Consider the following 17,073-nt stretch of genomic DNA (forward strand, 5'->3'; position numbering starts at 1 on the left):
GCATGAAATTGTCCAAAATGTCTTGGTATGCTGATGCCTTAAGAGTTCCCTTCACTGGAACTAAGGGGCCAAGACCAACCCCTGAAAAACAACCCCCACACCATAATCCTCCCCTCCACCAAATTATTTGGACCAGTGCACAGAGTAAGGTCCATAAAGACATGGATTAGTGAGTTTGGGGTGAAGGAACTTGACTGGCCTGCAACCCCCTTAGAACACCTTTGGGATGAATTAGACTGGAGACTGCGAGCCAGGCCTTCTCCTCCATCATCAGTGCCTGACCTCACAAATGCTCTTCTGGAAGAATGGTCAAACATTCCCATAGACGCACACCTAAACCTTGTGGACGGCCTTCCCAGAAGAGGTGAAGCTGTTATACTTGCAAAGGGCGGAGCCAACTCAATATTGAACCCTACGGACTTAGACTGGGATGCTGATAAAGTTCATGTGTGTGTAAAGGCAGGCGTCCCAATACTTTTGGCAATATTGTGTGTGTGTGTGTGTGTGTGTGTGTGTGTGTGTGTGTGTGTGTGTGTGTGTGTGTGTATTTTTAGTATATAATTTTTTTAGTATAATTTTTTTTAAAACTTCAAAACCACTATATATTTCTTGGGAGAACTGATAAAATATAATGTAATATCCCTAAATAACACTGAATTCACAACCATCGTGCATATTTACACATCTAGACCGGCATGCCATTAAACTTCATGTGGGTGTAAAGGCAGGCATCCCAATACTTTTGGTAATCTAGTGTAGAACGCAATGTCTTTATAATAGGTGGAGCTCCTCATTCCATCTCGCTTAGCAGCAATAGGGTCGCTGGTTCAAATCCCGACCACGACACCATCTGCCTGGAGTTTGCATGTTCTCCCTATGTGGGTTTCCTTTGGGTACTCTGGTTTCCTCCCACACTCCAAAGACATGCTTGTAGGTTAATCAGATCCGCTCTATAAATTGGCCTAGTATGTTTTTGTAAGCGCGTCGGAACCCTACGGGGTAAGGGGCCGCGCTATATCAAGATGCAACTCAACACATTAAAGTTCATGTAAAGGCAGGCGTCCCAATACTTATTATACGTGTGTGTGTGTATATATGTATATATATATATATATATATATATATATACTTTTATTTTTTTTACTATATAAACTACCTTTTTAACTATAATCACTGATTTGGGTTATTTTCATCAAAGATATGTAGCAGAATACATTTTGGCCTAAATTTATGAAGATTATTTATTTGCAAAATTTTAAAACAGAAGTAAAGTTAAAAGGCGTTTATTTTTATTTTTTTGTCCTTCAATATTTTTGGTCTTTATTTTTAGTTTATTTAGCCAGAAAAGAAAAACCCAGTGGTGATTAAATACCACCAAAAAATGTGAAAAAAATGATAAAAATGTCATATGGTTACAGTGTAGCATGACCGCGAAATCGTCATTCAAAGTGTGACGGCGCTGAAATCTGAAAAATTGGCCTGAGCAGGAAGAGGGGTGAAAGCGCCCCGGTATTGAAATGCTCAATAATCCTTTTTCCTTTGCCTTCTCAGGAACCCGCCGGAGGTCCGGTGGAAGCTGTCCAGTGCGGAGACCTATTCCAGAATGCGGCTGAAGCTGGTGCCAAATTACAAGTTTGACGCTCACACGGAAGCCAGCGCGCTCCGCGACAACCTAGGTGAGCATGCGCTGCAGACGGCGCCCTTGGGGGTGTGGGGCATGCATGGTGGTTCTGGAGGGGGGGGGGGGGTTCTTGTGCCTGATTGGCTCTGCATTGAGGGTGTTGTGTTCATCTTGTCTTGTCCAGGTACTGACCACAGTCAGACGCTCACCGATTCTTTCCCGCTTGCGGTGGCGAAGGAGGCGAAGGTGAACGAGATGGAGGATGACCAGCTGGGCGATGAGGATTTGCTAAATATTTATCAGTAAGTGATCTGAAATCCTATAGTCTATGTCTATATATATATATATATATATATATATATATATATATATATATATATATATATATATATATATATATATATATATATGCAGTTTTGCTCATAAGTTTACATACCCTGGCAGAATTTATGATTTCTTGGCCATTTTTCAGAGCATATGAATGATGACACAAACTTTTCTTTCACAAATTTTTAGTGTTTGGCCGAAGCCATTTATTATCAATCAACTGTGTTTACTCTTTTTAAATTATAACAGAAACTACCCAAATTACCCTGATCAAAAGTTTACATACCCCTGGTGATTTTGGTCTGATAACAATCACACAGGGGTTTGAATGGCTATTAAAGGTCCCCATCCTCACCTGTGATCTGTTGGCTTGTAATTAATGTGTGTGTATAGAAGGTCAATGAGTTTCTGGACTCCTGACAGACCCTTGCATCTTTCATCCAGTGCTGCACTGAGGTTTCTGGATTCTGAGTCATGGGGGAAAGCAAAAGAATTATCCAAGTATCTGCAGGAAAACGTAATTGGACTGTATAAAACAGGAAAGGGATATAAAAAGATATCCAAGGAATTGAGAATGCCAATCGGCAGTGTTCAAACGCTAATCAGGAAGTGGAAAATGAAGGGTTCTGTTGAAACCAAACCACGGTCAGGTAGACCAACTAAAATTTCAGCCACAACTGCCAGGAAAATTGTTCGGGATGCAAAGAAAAACCCACAAATAACTTCAGGTGAAATACAGGACTCTCTGAAAACATGTGGTGTGGCTCAAGATGCACAATAAGGAGGCACGTGAAGAAAGACGGGCTGCATGGTCGAGTCCCCAGAAGAAAGCCATTATTAAGCAAATGCCTCAAAGTATCCGGCTTACAATACGCCAAACAGCACAGAGACAAGCCTCAAACCTTCTGCCACAAAGTCATTTGGAGTGATGAGACCAAAATTGAGCTTTGTGGCCACAACCATAAACGCTACGTTTGGAGAGGAGTCAACAAGGCCTATGATGAAAGGTCCACCATTACTACTGTGAAACACGGAGGTGGATCGCTGATGTTTTGGGGATGTGTGAGCTACGAAGGCACAGGAAATTTGGTCAAAATTGATGACGAGATGAATGCAGAATGTTATCAAAAATTACTGGAGGAACATTTCATTCATCAGCCAGGAAGCTGTGCATGGGACGTACTTGGACATTCCAACATAACAAAGATCCAAAACACAAAGCCAAGTCCACCCGTCATTGGCTACAGCAGAATAAAGTGAAGGTTCTGGAGTGGCCATCTCAGTCTCCTGACATCAATATCATTGAGCCCCTCCGGGGAGATCTCAAACGTGCCGTTCATGGAGGACGGCACAAAGCCTCCAGTTCCTGTAAATTCTCGGGGCTAAGAGGAATGGGGGGCTTTACCATCTGAGAAGATAAAGAGTCTCATCCACAAATACCACAGAAGACTTCAACCTGTCATTGATGGTAAAGGGGGCAATACACGGTACTAAGAACTGGGGTATGTAAACTTTTGATCAGGGTCATTTGGGTAGTTTCTGTTGTTATGATTTAAAAGAGTAAACACAGCTGATGGCTTCAGCCAAACACTAACCATGAGTGAAAGACAAGTTTTTGTATTATCATTCATGTTCTCTGAAAAACGGCCAAGAAATCAAAAATTCTGCCGGGGTATGTAAACGTATGAGCACAACTGTATATAAAATACACCTTCTGTGCCCATTATAAGGGCTCCAACCATCCCTGTGCTGAGTTCCTGGGTCTGTACACCCGCTGTGCCCATTATGAGGGGTTCCCACCATCCCTGTGCTGAGTTCCTGGGTCTCTGAGGGGTTCCCATTATCCCTGTGCTGAGTTCTTGGGTCTGTACACCCGCTGTGCCCCTTATGAGTGGTTCCCACCATTCCTGTGCTGAGTTCCCGGGTCTCTACACCTACTGTGCCCATTATGAGGCATTCCCATTATCCCTGTTCTGCATTCCTAGATCTGTACACCCGCTGTGCCCATTATGAAGGGTTCTCACCATCCCTGTGCTGAGTTCCCGGGTCTGTACATCCGCAGTGCCCATTATGAGGGGTTTTCACCATCCCTGTGCTGAGTTCCCATGTCTGTACACCCGCTGTGCCCATTATGAGGGGTTCTCACCATCCCTGTGCTGAGTTCCCGGGTCTGTACACCCGCTGTGCCCGTTATGAGGGGTTCCCACATCCCTGGTCTGAGTTCCCGGGTCTGTACACCCGCTGTGCCCATTGAGGTGTGCCCATTATGAGGGGTTCCCATCATCCCTGTGCTGAGTTCCCAGGTCTGTGCACCTACTGTGCCCATTATGAGGTTCCCATCATCCCTGTGCTGAGTTCCCGGGTCTGTACACTTGCTGTGCCCATTATGAGGGGTTCCCACCATCCCTGTGCTGAGTTCCCGGGTCTGTATACCTGCTGTGCCCATTATGAGGGGTTCCCACCATCCCTGTGCTGAGTTCCCGGGTCTGTACACCCGCTGTGCCCATTATGAGGGGTTCCCACCATCCCTGTGCTGAGTTCCCGGGTCTGTATACCTGCTGTGCCCATTATGAGGGGTTCCCACCATCCCTGTGCTGAGTTCCCGGGTCTGTACACCTGCTGTGCCCATTATGATGGGTTCTCACCATCCCTGCTCATGTTTTGTAAATAATATGGAGAATGTATGTTGGAACACCCAAAACTCCTATTAGGGCAGGGAGATCTCACTGTAAAGCTGGAACATCCCTTCTTCTTTTCTGTAGCTGGAGAAGTGAGACTCCAAGGTGGGGCAGGAGCAGAGCTGGGGGACAATGGAGAAGATTACATTTCATAAGCAAAGTCTTAAACAAAACCTAAAAAACTGCGGAATCCACTTATATATTACAATATTCTTAAGTCTCCAACTCGTGCCAAAGCTACAAATATATAAATTGCAGACGTCCTTCTATATAATGCACACTTGTTAACTGCAGCCTTAGAACAGTCATGCCCAGGTTGGCTATTTCCATGTGCCAATATTTAAAAGTAAAACAAAAATTCCCTAGCCGGCGTCTGTCCTTTGTTTTCAGTTCTAGCCCCCCACCCCCCCCCCCCCCCCCCCAAGAGATGTGCAGCAGATCCAGGGAGGACGCTAACATAAGTGCAGCAAAAACTGGAGCAATGCGAGGAATGGAGCATCTAGTGGAAGGCGGTTGGATAGATCATTGCATATAAAAAAAAAAAAAATAAAAGTACAAGAAAACCAAAAAATAGGTAATTTACCCAAGCGGCACAGCATCATGGTGGGGTCCTCCTTACCGTCTGTCCTGCCTCTTGCAGTGAGGAGACCAAAGAGCCGAACCAGAGGGAGAAGCTGGTGATTTCGGAGGACTGTGAGCTGATCACCATCGTGGACTTCATTCCCGGGCGGCTGGAGGTCACCACGCAGCATATTTACTTCTACGACCTGAGCACTGAGAAGGAGGAGACGGAGGAGGGTGAGACGCCATTCCCTTCCTATCTTATTATTTGGTGGGAGATTGTTAAAGCGGAACCAAGCAGGGCTCCTTTTATAATGTGCTGATATGTTACCCCAACATTTCATATTCCTGGTGTGGGGCTGTTTTACCATGTATTGCTTCCTTTGTGTGAAATCAGTCCCTCTGCTTTCCTATTAAAAACTGACCACACTAAGCATGAGAACACAACCCTTCCACCATGGTCAGTTTTCTGACTGTGCTGGGAGAACAGCCTGCCTGCCTTCCAGTCACTTTTTTTTCACAATGGGGGTGGCTTGGGATGTGCTTTACATGCGCTATTTTTAGCGCTAAAACATCTGAAAAGCACCTCAGTGTAAAAGTGGCCTTTCTGTTGGTTTCTATTTTAAACTGGGTTGTGAGGGCTCATATATACTTCTAATGCTCCATGTGTGCTTTATGGAAAGATTATAGGGTGTACAGGTTGCAGGATGCAAAGGATTTAGGGTGTAAAAGTTGAATGGTGCTCAGGATGTAGGGTGCACAGGATGCAGGGAGAACAGGTTGCAAGGTATAAAAAGTGCAAAGGGTGCAGGATTTGCCTGGTGCACAGGATGCCCTTTCCACTGGATGCCGGTTATGAAGGATGCCAGGTGTAAAGGTTGCAGGGTGCACAGGATGCTGCGTATGAAGGATGCCGAGTGTAAGGTTGCAGGGTGCACAGGATGCTGGGTATAAAGGATGCAGAGTGTAAGGTTGCAGGGTGCACAGGATGCTGGGTATGAAGGATGCCAGGTGTAAAGGTTGCAGGGTGCACAGGATGCTGGGTATGAAGGATGCAGGGTGTAAAGGTTGCAGGGTGCACAGGATGCTGGGTATAAAGGATGCAGAGTGTAAGGTTGCAGGGTGCACAGGATGCTGGGTATGAAGGATGCCAGGTGTAAAGGTTGCAGGGTGCACAGGATGCTGGGTATGAAGGATGCAGGGTGTAAAGGTTGCAGGGTGCACAGGATGCTGGGTATGAAGGATGCCGAGTGTAAGGTTGCGGGGTGCACAGGATTCTGGGTATAAAGGTTGCAGGGTGCACGGATGCAAAGTGCAAAGGACGCATGATATAAAGGTTGCAGGGTGGGCAGGATGCTGGGTATAAAGGAAGCTGGGTGCACAGGATGCCAGGTAGAAAGGTTGCAGGACGCCGGGTATAAAAGGAAGCAGGCTGCACAGGAAGCAGGGTGCACATGCCGAGTGTAAAGGATGTAAGGTATAAAGGTTGCAGGGTGCACAGGATGCTGAGTATATAGGAGGCCGGGTCCACAGGATGCTGGGTATAAAGGAAGCAGGATGCTGGGTGTAAAGGAAGCAGGGTATAAAGTTTGCAGGGTGTACGGGATGCTGGGTATAAAGGAAGCTGGGTGCACAGGATGCCAGGTATAAAGGTTGCAGGACGCCGGGTATAAAAGGAAGCAGGCTGCACAGGAAGCAGGGTGCACATGCCGAGTGTAAAGGAAGCAGGGTATAAAGGTTGCAGGGTGCACAGGATTCTGAGTATAAAGGAAGCAGGATGCTGGGTGTAAAGGACGCATGGTATAAAGGTTGCAGGGTGCACGGGATGCTGGGTGTAAAGGAAGCTGGGTGCACAGGATGCAAGGTATAAAGGTTGCAGGATGCCGGGTATAAAAGGAAGCAGGGTGCACATGCCGAGTGTAAAGGATGCAGGGTATAAAGGTTGCAGGGTGCACAGGATGCTGAGTATAAAAGAAGCAGGATGCTGGGTGTAAAGGTTGCAGGGGGCACGGGATGCTGGGTGTAAAGGACACAGGATGCTGAGTATAAAGGAAGCAGGATGCTGGGTGTAAAGGATGCTGGGTATAAAGGTTGCCGGGTGCACGGGATGCTGGGTGTAAAGGAAGCCGGGTGCACGGGATGCAAGGTATAAAGGTTGCAGGATGCCGGGTATAAAAGGAAGCAGGGTGCACATGCCGAGTGTAAAGGATGCAGGGTATAAAGGTTGCAGGGTGCACAGGATGCTGAGTATAAAAGAAGCAGGATGCTGGGTGTAAAGGTTGCAGGGGGCACGGGATGCTGGGTGTAAAGGACACAGGATGCTGAGTATAAAGGAAGCAGGATGCTGGGTGTAAAGGATGCTGGGTATAAAGGTTGCAGGGTGCACGGGATGCTGGGTGTAAAGGAAGCCGGGTGCACGGGACGTAGGGTATAAAGGTTGCAGGGTGCACGGGATGCTGGGTGTAAAGGAAGCCGGGTGCACAGGACGTAGGGTATAAAGGTTGCAGGGTGCACGGGATGCAGGGTATAACGTGTGCAATGGTTGCAGGATAAAGTAAAAGCAAAATTAAGTTAAGAAAAATAACAAAGTTCAGAAGTTTCTGACCTTTTTTTTTTCTTTTCCTCCATCCAGGAATCGGTTATGATTTTAAGCGGCCGCTCTCACAGCTTCGCGAGGTCCACCTGCGTCGCTATAATCTCAGAAGGTCGGCTCTGGAATTCTTTTTCATCGACCAATCCAATTACTTTGTCAATTTTAAGAAAAAGGTAATGACTGCCCATCTTACACATTACTGGCTTACCCCGCCTTGTTGTGTGTCTGTATGGAGGCGGCCATGCTGGTAGAGGCGGGGCTTTGCTTCATCATGTCAGGGATGTTTCCTGATCCGATGACTGGTGGGATAATGATGGAGGAGGGATACATCCGCAGAGTGGATGAAACAGAAGAAGGGAGATCTTTGCACTGCAGGTCCTCAGGTACAGCTTCCCCTCCAGCAAGGAGAGCAGTATAGTAGTGACTTCCCCAAATCTCACTCCAGATCAGGTGAGACTAGCAGTCAGAGGCTGCAGTGCTTTAGATGATCTCATTCTGCAGATATACAGCTACACTGTGTTGCCGAAAGTATTTGGGCGCCTGCCTTTACACGCACATGAACGCGAATGGCATCCCAGCCTTAGTCCGTAGGGTTCATCAATAAGGCTTGGCGTCTCCACTCTAATTCATCCCAAAGGTGTTCTATGGGGATTGAGGTCAGGACTCTGTGCAGGCCAGGCAAGTTCCTCCACCCCAAACTTGCTAATCCATGTCTTTATGGATCAGGAAGGGGCCATCCCCAAACTGTTCCCACAAGGTTGGGAGCATGAAATTGTCCAAAATGTCTTGGTATGCCGAGACCTTGCTTTGTGCACTGGTCCAAATCATTTGGTGGAGGGGGGATTATGGTGTGGGGGGGTTGTTTTTTCAGGGGTTAGGCTTGCCCCCTTAGTTCCAGTGAAGGGAACTCTTAAGACATCAGCATACCAAGACATGTTGGACAATTTCACGCTTCCAACTTTGTGGGAACAGTTTGGGGACGGCCCTTTCCTGTTCCAACATGACGGCACACCAGTGCACAAAGCAAGGTCCATAAAGACATGGATGAGCGAGTTTGGGGTAGAGAAACTTGAGTGGCCTGCACAGAGTCCTGACCACAACCCAATAGAACACATTTGGGGCGAATTAGCGCGTAGACTGCGAGCCAGGCCTTCTCGTCCAACTTCACTGCCTGACCTCACAAATGGGCTCCTGGAAGAATGGTCAAACATTCCCATAGACACCCTCCTAAACCTTGTGGACGGCCTTCCCAGAAGAGTTGAAGCTGTTATAGCTGCAAAGGGCGGAGCCAACCCAATATTGAACCCTACGGACTAAGACTGGGATGTCATTGAAGTTTGTGTGCGTGTAAAGGCAGGCGTCCCAATACTTTTGGTAATATGGGGAACAAGGCAATAGTAAGTGCACCCCGATTTTACATCAGGAACTCATGATAAAAGGTAGGTTGTGTTTGGACACGATTAAAGTTTTTAGATGATCCCTGAAAGAGTTAAAGTCCACTTTAGTACCATAATATTGATACATAAGTATGGAATTTATTTGATCAATTTGTATTCCTTTAGAAAAACATGTTTGTTTTCTTTATTTTTATAATTTTCAGCATTTTATTATGTTAAATCCCAGAGATGTTCTGTAAATTTATTTTATTTTGGTGTGCCACGCAGGTGAGGAATAAAGTCTATTCCCGTATCCTCAGCTTACACCCCCCCAACCAGTTTCTGATTGGCAGCCGCTCTCCGCAGGAGCTTCTCCAAGCCTCGGGCCTTACTCAGGTATGCGAAACCATCTCAGTATTTTGGGGAATAGGCATTGAATGTCTGTAATCCTTTTACATGTTTTTATTTTAAATGTAGATTTGCTTAAATCATTCTACTAATTAATATATTGAGCAAACTTGCTTGTTATACTCACTTTGGAACCTAAAGGGTTAATCCTCCGCATTGTGTAATAAGGCCGTTTGATCCTGTCTTCTTTGATCCTCCCCTTCTTCCACAGTCCCCAATCCATCTCCTGATAGAACAGAGCCTTGGAGTCACTCTGCACATGCTCAGTTTGGTGTGTATTGCTAGAGAGGGTTTTTTTTTGGTTTTTTTTGGGGAGGGGGGGGGGGGGTATATGTGATCAAAACTGTTCAGACAGAGGGTCAGGGGTCCTGCAGCCTCATAGGACAGTCAGAATAGAATGGTAACTCCTCCTACAAGCTTCGGAAACTCCTCCTACAAGCTTTGGAAACTCCTCCTCCAAGTTTTAACTATATACTGATAGAAGTCACAAGACTACCATATACTGCTAAGAAAAGGTATTTAGCAGTTTATATTTACTAAAACTATTGCATCTCCATGTTCTGTGTCCTGTGGGAGACCAGATATAGTGAATGCAAGCTCCTGGGTTTAATAACGCTTTAATAACACTTAAAACTGACATCTTTCGGGACTTAGAGCACAGAGTGTGTGGAGTGTCTCGGGAACCCCAGCTAAAGATTATAGCTACAGCTCAATTTACATTAATGTGATCAGTGAGAAGAACGTTCCTTACATTGGTGATCAGTGAGAAGAACGTTCCTTACATTGGTGATCAGTGAGAAGAATGTTCCTTACATTGGTGATCAGTGAGAAGAACGTTCCTTACATTGGTGATCAGTGAGAAGAATGTTCCTTACATTGGTGATCAGTGAGAAGAACGTTCCTTACATTGGTGATCAGTGAGAAGAACGTTCCTTACATTGGGGATCAGTGGGAAGAATGTCCCTTACATTGGTGATCAGTGAGAAGAATGTTCCTTACATTGGTGATCAGTGGGAAGAATGTTCCTTACATTGGTGATCAGTGAGAAGAATGTTCCTTACATTGGTGATCAGTGGGAAGAATGTTCCTTACATTGGTGATCAGTGAGAAGAATGTTCCTTACATTGGTGATCAGTGAGAAGAATGTTCCTTACATTGGTGATCAGTGAGAAGAATGTTCCTTACATTGGTGATCAGTGAGAAGAATGTTCCTTACATTGGTGATCAGTGAGAAGAATGTTCCTTACATTGGTGATCAGTGAGAAGAACGTTCCTTACATTGGTGATCAGTGAGAAGAACGTTCCTTACATTGGTGATCAGTGAGAAGAACGTTCCTTACATTGGTGATCAGTGAGAAGAACGTTCCTTACATTGGTGATCAGTGAGAAGAATGTTCCTTACATTGGTGATCAGTGAGAAGAATGTTCCTTACATTGGTGATCAGTGGGAAGAATGTTCCTTACATTGGTGATCAGTGGGAAGAATGTTCCTTACATTGGTGATCAGTGAGAAGAATGTTCCTTACATTGGTGATCAGTGGGAAGAATGTTCCTTACATTGGTGATCAGTTAGAAGAATGTTCCTTACATTGGTGATCAGTGGGAAGAATGTTCCTTACATTGGTGATCAGTGGGAAGAATGTTCCTTACATTGGTGATCAGTGGGAAGAATGTTCCTTACATTGGTGATCAGTGAGAAGAATGTTCCTTACATTGGTGATCAGTGAGAAGAATGTTCCTTACATTGGTGATCAGTGAGAAGAATGTTCCTTACATTGGTGATCAGTGGGAAGAATGTTCCTTACATTGGTGATCAGTGGGAAGAATGTTCCTTACATTGGTGATCAGTGGGAAGAATGTTCCTTACATTGGTGATCAGTGAGAAGAATGTTCCTTACATTGGTGATCAGTGGGAAGAATGTTCCTTACATTGGTGATCAGTGAGAAGAATGTTCCTTACATTGGTGATCAGTGGGAAGAATGTTCCTTACATTGGTGATCAGTGAGAAGAATGTTCCTTACATTGGTGATCAGTGAGAAGAATGTTCCTTACATTGGTGATCAGTGAGAAGAATGTTCCTTACATTGGTGATCAGTGGGAAGAATGTTCCTTACATTGGTGATCAGTGGGAAGAATGTTCCTTACATTGGTGATCAGTGGGAAGAATGTTCCTTACATTGGTGATCAGTGAGAAGAATGTTCCTTACATTGGTGATCAGTGGGAAGAATGTTCCTTACATTGGTGATTAGTGGGAAGAATGTTCCTTACATTGGTGATCAGTGAGAAGAATGTTCCTTACATTGGTGATCAGTGGGAAGAATGTTCCTTACATTGGTGATCAGTGAGAAGAATGTTCCTTACATTGGTGATCAGTGAGAAGAATGTTCCTTACATTGGTGATCAGTGGGAAGAATGTTCCTTACATTGGTGATCAGTGAGAAGAATGTTCCTTACATTGGTGATCAGTGAGAAGAATGTTCCTTACATTGGTGATCAGTGAGAAGAATGTTCCTTACATTGGTGATCAGTGAGAAGAATGTTCCTTACATTGGTGATCAGTGAGAAGAATGTTCCTTACATTGGTGATCAGTGAGAAGAATGTTCCTTACATTGGTGATCAGTGAGAAGAATGTTCCTTACATTGGTGATCAGTGAGAAGAATGTTCCTTACATTGGTGATCAGTGAGAAGAATGTTCCTTACATTGGTGATCAGTGAGAAGAATGTTCCTTACATTGGTGATCAGTGGGAAGAATGTTCCTTACATTGGTGATCAGTGAGAAGAATGTTCCTTACATTGGTGATCAGTGGGAAGAATGTTCCTTACATTGGTGATCAGTGAGAAGAATGTTCCTTACATTGGTGATCAGTGAGAAGAATGTTCCTTACATTGGTGATCAGTGAGAAGAATGTTCCTTACATTGGTGATCAGTGAGAAGAATGTTCCTTACATTGGTGATCAGTGAGAAGAATGTTCCTTACATTGGTGATCAGTGGGAAGAATGTTCCTTACATTGGTGGTCAGTGAGAAGAATGTTCCTTACATTGGTGATCAGTGAGAAGAATGTTCCTTACATTGGTGATCAGTGGGAAGAATGTTCCTTACATTGGTGATCAGTGGGAAGAATGTTCCTTACATTGGTGATCAGTGGGAAGAATGTTCCTTACATTGGTGATCAGTGGGAAGAATGTTCCTTACATTGGTGATCAGTGAGAAGAATGTTCCTTACATTGGTGATCAGTGAGAAGAATGTTCCTTACATTGGTGATCAGTGAGAAGAATGTTCCTTACATTGGTGATCAGTGAGAAGAATGTTCCTTACATTGGTGATCAGTGGGAAGAATGTTCCTTACATTGGTGATCAGTGAGAAGAATGTTCCTTACATTGGTGATCAGTGAGAAGAATGTTCCTTACATTGGTGATCAGTGAGAAGAATGTTCCTTACATTGGTGATCAGTGAGAAGAATGTTCCTTACATTGGTGATCAGTGAGAAGAATGTTCCTTACATTGGTGATCAGTGGGAAGAATGCTCCTTACATTGGTGATCAGTGGGAAGAATGTTCCTTACATTGGTGATCAGTGAGAAGAATGTTCCTTACATTGGTGATCAGTGGGAAGAATGTTCCTTACATTGGTGGTCAGTGAGAAGAATGTTCCTTACATTGGTGATCAGTGGGAAGAATGTTCCTTACATTGGTGATCAGTGAGAAGAATGTTCCTTACATTGGTGATCAGTGAGAAGAATGTTCCTTACATTGGTGATCAGTGAGAAGAATGTTCCTTACATTGGTGATCAGTGAGAAGAATGTTCCTTACATTGGTGATCAGTGAGAAGAATGTTCCTTACATTGGTGATCAGTGAGAAGAATGTTCCTTACATTGGTGATCAGTGAGAAGAATGTTCCTTACATTGGTGATCAGTGAGAAGAATGTTCCTTACATTGGTGATCAGTGAGAAGAATGTTCCTTACATTGGTGATCAGTGAGAAGAATGTTCCTTACATTGGTGATCAGTGAGAAGAATGTTCCTTACATTGGTGATCAGTGAGAAGAATGTTCCTTACATTGGTGATCAGTGAGAAGAATGTTCCTTACATTGGTGATCAGTGAGAAGAATGTTCCTTACATTGGTGATCAGTGGGAAGAATGTTCCTTACATTGGTGATCAGTGAGAAGAATGTTCCTTACATTGGTGATCAGTGAGAAGAATGTTCCTTACATTGGTGATCAGTGAGAAGAATGTTCCTTACATTGGTGATCAGTGGGAAGAATGCTCCTTACATTGGTGATCAGTGGGAAGAATGTTCCTTACATTGGTGATCAGTGAGAAGAATGTTCCTTACATTGGTGATCAGTGGGAAGAATGTTCCTTACATTGGTGGTCAGTGAGAAGAATGTTCCTTACATTGGTGATCAGTGGGAAGAATGTTCCTTACATTGGTGATCAGTGAGAAGAATGTTCCTTACATTGGTGATCAGTGAGAAGAATGTTCCTTACATTGGTGATCAGTGAGAAGAATGTTCCTTACATTGGTGATCAGTGAGAAGAATGTTCCTTACATTGGTGATCAGTGAGAAGAATGTTCCTTACATTGGTGATCAGTGAGAAGAATGTTCCTTACATTGGTGATCAGTGAGAAGAATGTTCCTTACATTGGTGATCAGTGGGAAGAATGTTCCTTACATTGGTGATCAGTGGGAAGAATGTTCCTTACATTGGTGATCAGTGAGAAGCATGTTCCTTACATTGGTGATCGGTGGGAAGAATGTTCCTTACATTGGTGATCAGAGAGAAGAATGTTCCTTACATTGGTGATCAGTGAGAAGAATGTTCCTTACATTGGTGATCAGTGGGAAGAAGCTACAAAGATTATGGTGCTATGTCTCTTGCCCTGCCAAGTGGTGTTGGCGCCACCATAGGTGAGGTCAATTGGGCAATGGTCAAGGAATATCTAGCAATCCCTGGAGGAACGGTATGGAATGGTTGATCTTGAGCAGCCATTCCCAATCGGGGATCGGTGGGACTCTCGGGCTCCTCCACTGGTTGCTTTTTGGTGGTACCTGCTTAATTCTGAGGCCAATGCCATTTTCTGCGTCAGCAGCATTACACCAATGACCCTTTTTGTGGTCTGTAAGAGTTGACTTTCTGACGACAACTGAAATGGTGGGGGGGGGGGGGGTCATTCTTCCCTTTTGATCCTCAATAAATTGTTTTTGGCAAGACCTGAAAATGATTTGTGAGGCTCCTCTGTGGTAAATAGGTTGAAAGGCTGATCTGGCGTATCTGGAGTTTTCTAAGATAGGATAGATCTGTTTCTCAGATGGTTGTCTCTCCCTAGTCCAATTAGGTGATACCGGTTGATAGATTTAATACTGGCTGATATATTTGATACTTTTTATACCAGTTGATACATTTTTTTTTTTTTTATAAGTTTTCCTAGAGATAAAAAGCCCCACATATACTAAGTTTGGATATTTCAGGTTTAGGCTTCATGCACACGAGACGCCGGTGCAAACTCTGCTGGACACGTTTTTAAAAGCTGAAACCGGCATTTAGAAACGCCCGTTTTGCCGTGATTTAGCAGCGTTTTACCGCGTTTGCATCTAGAAGCGTTTAGTTAACCACTTGCCGACCAGCGCACGACGATGTACGTCGACAGAATGGCACGGGCAGGCAAATGGGCATACATGTACGTCCCTTTAAATTTGCCGCCCCGCCATCGGGAGCGCGCCGGCAGCGGCACGCTCCCGTGCTGGTCGGGACCTCCGTGAGTCCGGTCGCGGGACCCGCGGACTCGATCGCCGCGGGCATCCCCGTGATCGTCTCACGGAGCGGCCGAATGAAGAAGTGCCGTTGTAAACAACATTTCTCCATTCTGCCTAGCAACTAGTGACGCTGATCTCTGCTCCATGTGATTGGAGCAGAGATCAGTGTTCACTAAATGAAAGCCCAACCCCCCCACAGTTAGTAACACACCCCTAGGAACACTTAACCCCTACACTGCCACCCACTGGTTAACCCCTTCACTGCCAGTGTCATTTACACAGGAATCACTGCATTTATATAGCAGTGATTACTGTATAAATGACAATGGTCCCAAAAATGTGTCAAAAATGTCAGATGTGTCCGCCACAATGTCGCAGTCACAATAAAAATCGCTGATCGCCACCATTACTAGTAAAAAAAAAAATAATAAAAAATTATTAATAAAAATGCTATAAAACCATCCCTATTTTGTAAACGCTATAACTTATGCGCAAACCAATCAATAATCGCTTATTGCGATTTTTTTTTTTTTTTTACCAAAAATATGTAGAAGAATACGTATCGGCCTAAACTGAGGGAATGAGGGGAAAAAAATGTTTTTTATATATTTTTGGGGGATATTTATTATAACAAAAAGTAAAAAATAATGCGTTTTTTTCAAAATTGAAGCTCTATTTTTGTTTATAGCGCAAAAAATAAAAACCGCAGAGGTCATCAAATACCACAAAAAGAAAGATCTATTTGTGGGGGAAAAAAAGGACGTCAATTTTGTTTGGGAGCCACGTCACATGACCACGCAATTGTCAGTTAAAGCGACGCAGTGCCGAATCGCAAAAAGTGGTCTGGTCTTTGACCAGCAAAATGGTCCGGTCTGAAAGTGGTTAAGCTAACATCATACACCCTCCCCAAGCTCAAAAAAACAGTATTAACTATTTCAGCCATTTTGTGAGACAAGAGTGAGTAGCAGCAGCTGTGAGAGCAGCAGTGTACTTTTATTTAGTGTGTCACTTGCCACGTCACCTGCCACAAGCTGTGGATTGTCCACTTGCCACGTCACTTGCCACTTCACCTGCCACAAGTTGTGGATTGTCCACTTGCCACGTCACCTGCCACAAGTTGTGGATTGTCCACTTGCCACGTCACCTGCCATGTCACCTGCCACAAGTTGTGGATTGTCCACTTGCCACGTCACTTGCCACGTCACCTGCCACAAGCTGTGGATTGTCCACTTGCCACGTCACTTGCCACTTCACCTGCCACAAGTTGTGGATTGTCCACTTGCCACGTCACCTGCCACAAGTTGTGGATTGTCCACTTGCCACGTCACCTGCCATGTCACCTGCCACAAGTTGTGGATTGTCCACTTGCCACGTCACTTGCCACATCACCTGTCACAAGTTGTGGATTGTCCACTTGCCACGTCACCTGCCACGTCACTTGCCACGTCACCTGCCACAAGTTGTGGATTGTCCACCTGCCATGTCACTTGCCACAAGTTGTGGATTGTCCACTTGCAATAGTAATTGTTAAAAATATTTTTTTTAATGTTTTTTTTATCATTTGCCATCATTTTTGAGATTTTGAATGTAAAAAAAATAGGTCACCTTTAAAAACGCTTATAAATGAAAATGCAGCAAAACGCGGTACCGGCGTTTTGACTCGTTTTGTGTCTGAAACGTGGAAAACTTTTGCGTCTGAACCCATTTTTTTTTGCTTCTTAAAAACGAGGTTAAACACA

At 44.4% G+C, this 17,073-nt stretch overlaps 1 protein-coding gene across 1 annotated transcript in view; it reads left to right on the plus strand.

Annotated features, from left to right (window-relative positions):
• NBEAL2 (neurobeachin like 2) overlaps positions 1-17,073 on the plus strand; it is a gene marked incomplete at its 5' end in the record, with an annotated part of 127,811 nt that overhangs the window by 74,765 nt on the left and 35,973 nt on the right. The window contains 5 exon segments of the mRNA XM_077493540.1: positions 1,552-1,676; positions 1,806-1,923; positions 5,267-5,424; positions 7,820-7,953; positions 9,445-9,552. Coding sequence (XP_077349666.1) covers positions 1,552-1,676; positions 1,806-1,923; positions 5,267-5,424; positions 7,820-7,953; positions 9,445-9,552 — 643 coding nt within the window.

This window comes from Lithobates pipiens, unplaced genomic scaffold (genome assembly GCF_037356315.1).
Source record: "Lithobates pipiens isolate NorthernLeopardFrog02 unplaced genomic scaffold, aLitPip1_a1.2 Scaffold_19, whole genome shotgun sequence".
In the NCBI taxonomy this organism is placed as follows: domain Eukaryota; kingdom Metazoa; phylum Chordata; class Amphibia; order Anura; family Ranidae; genus Lithobates; species Lithobates pipiens.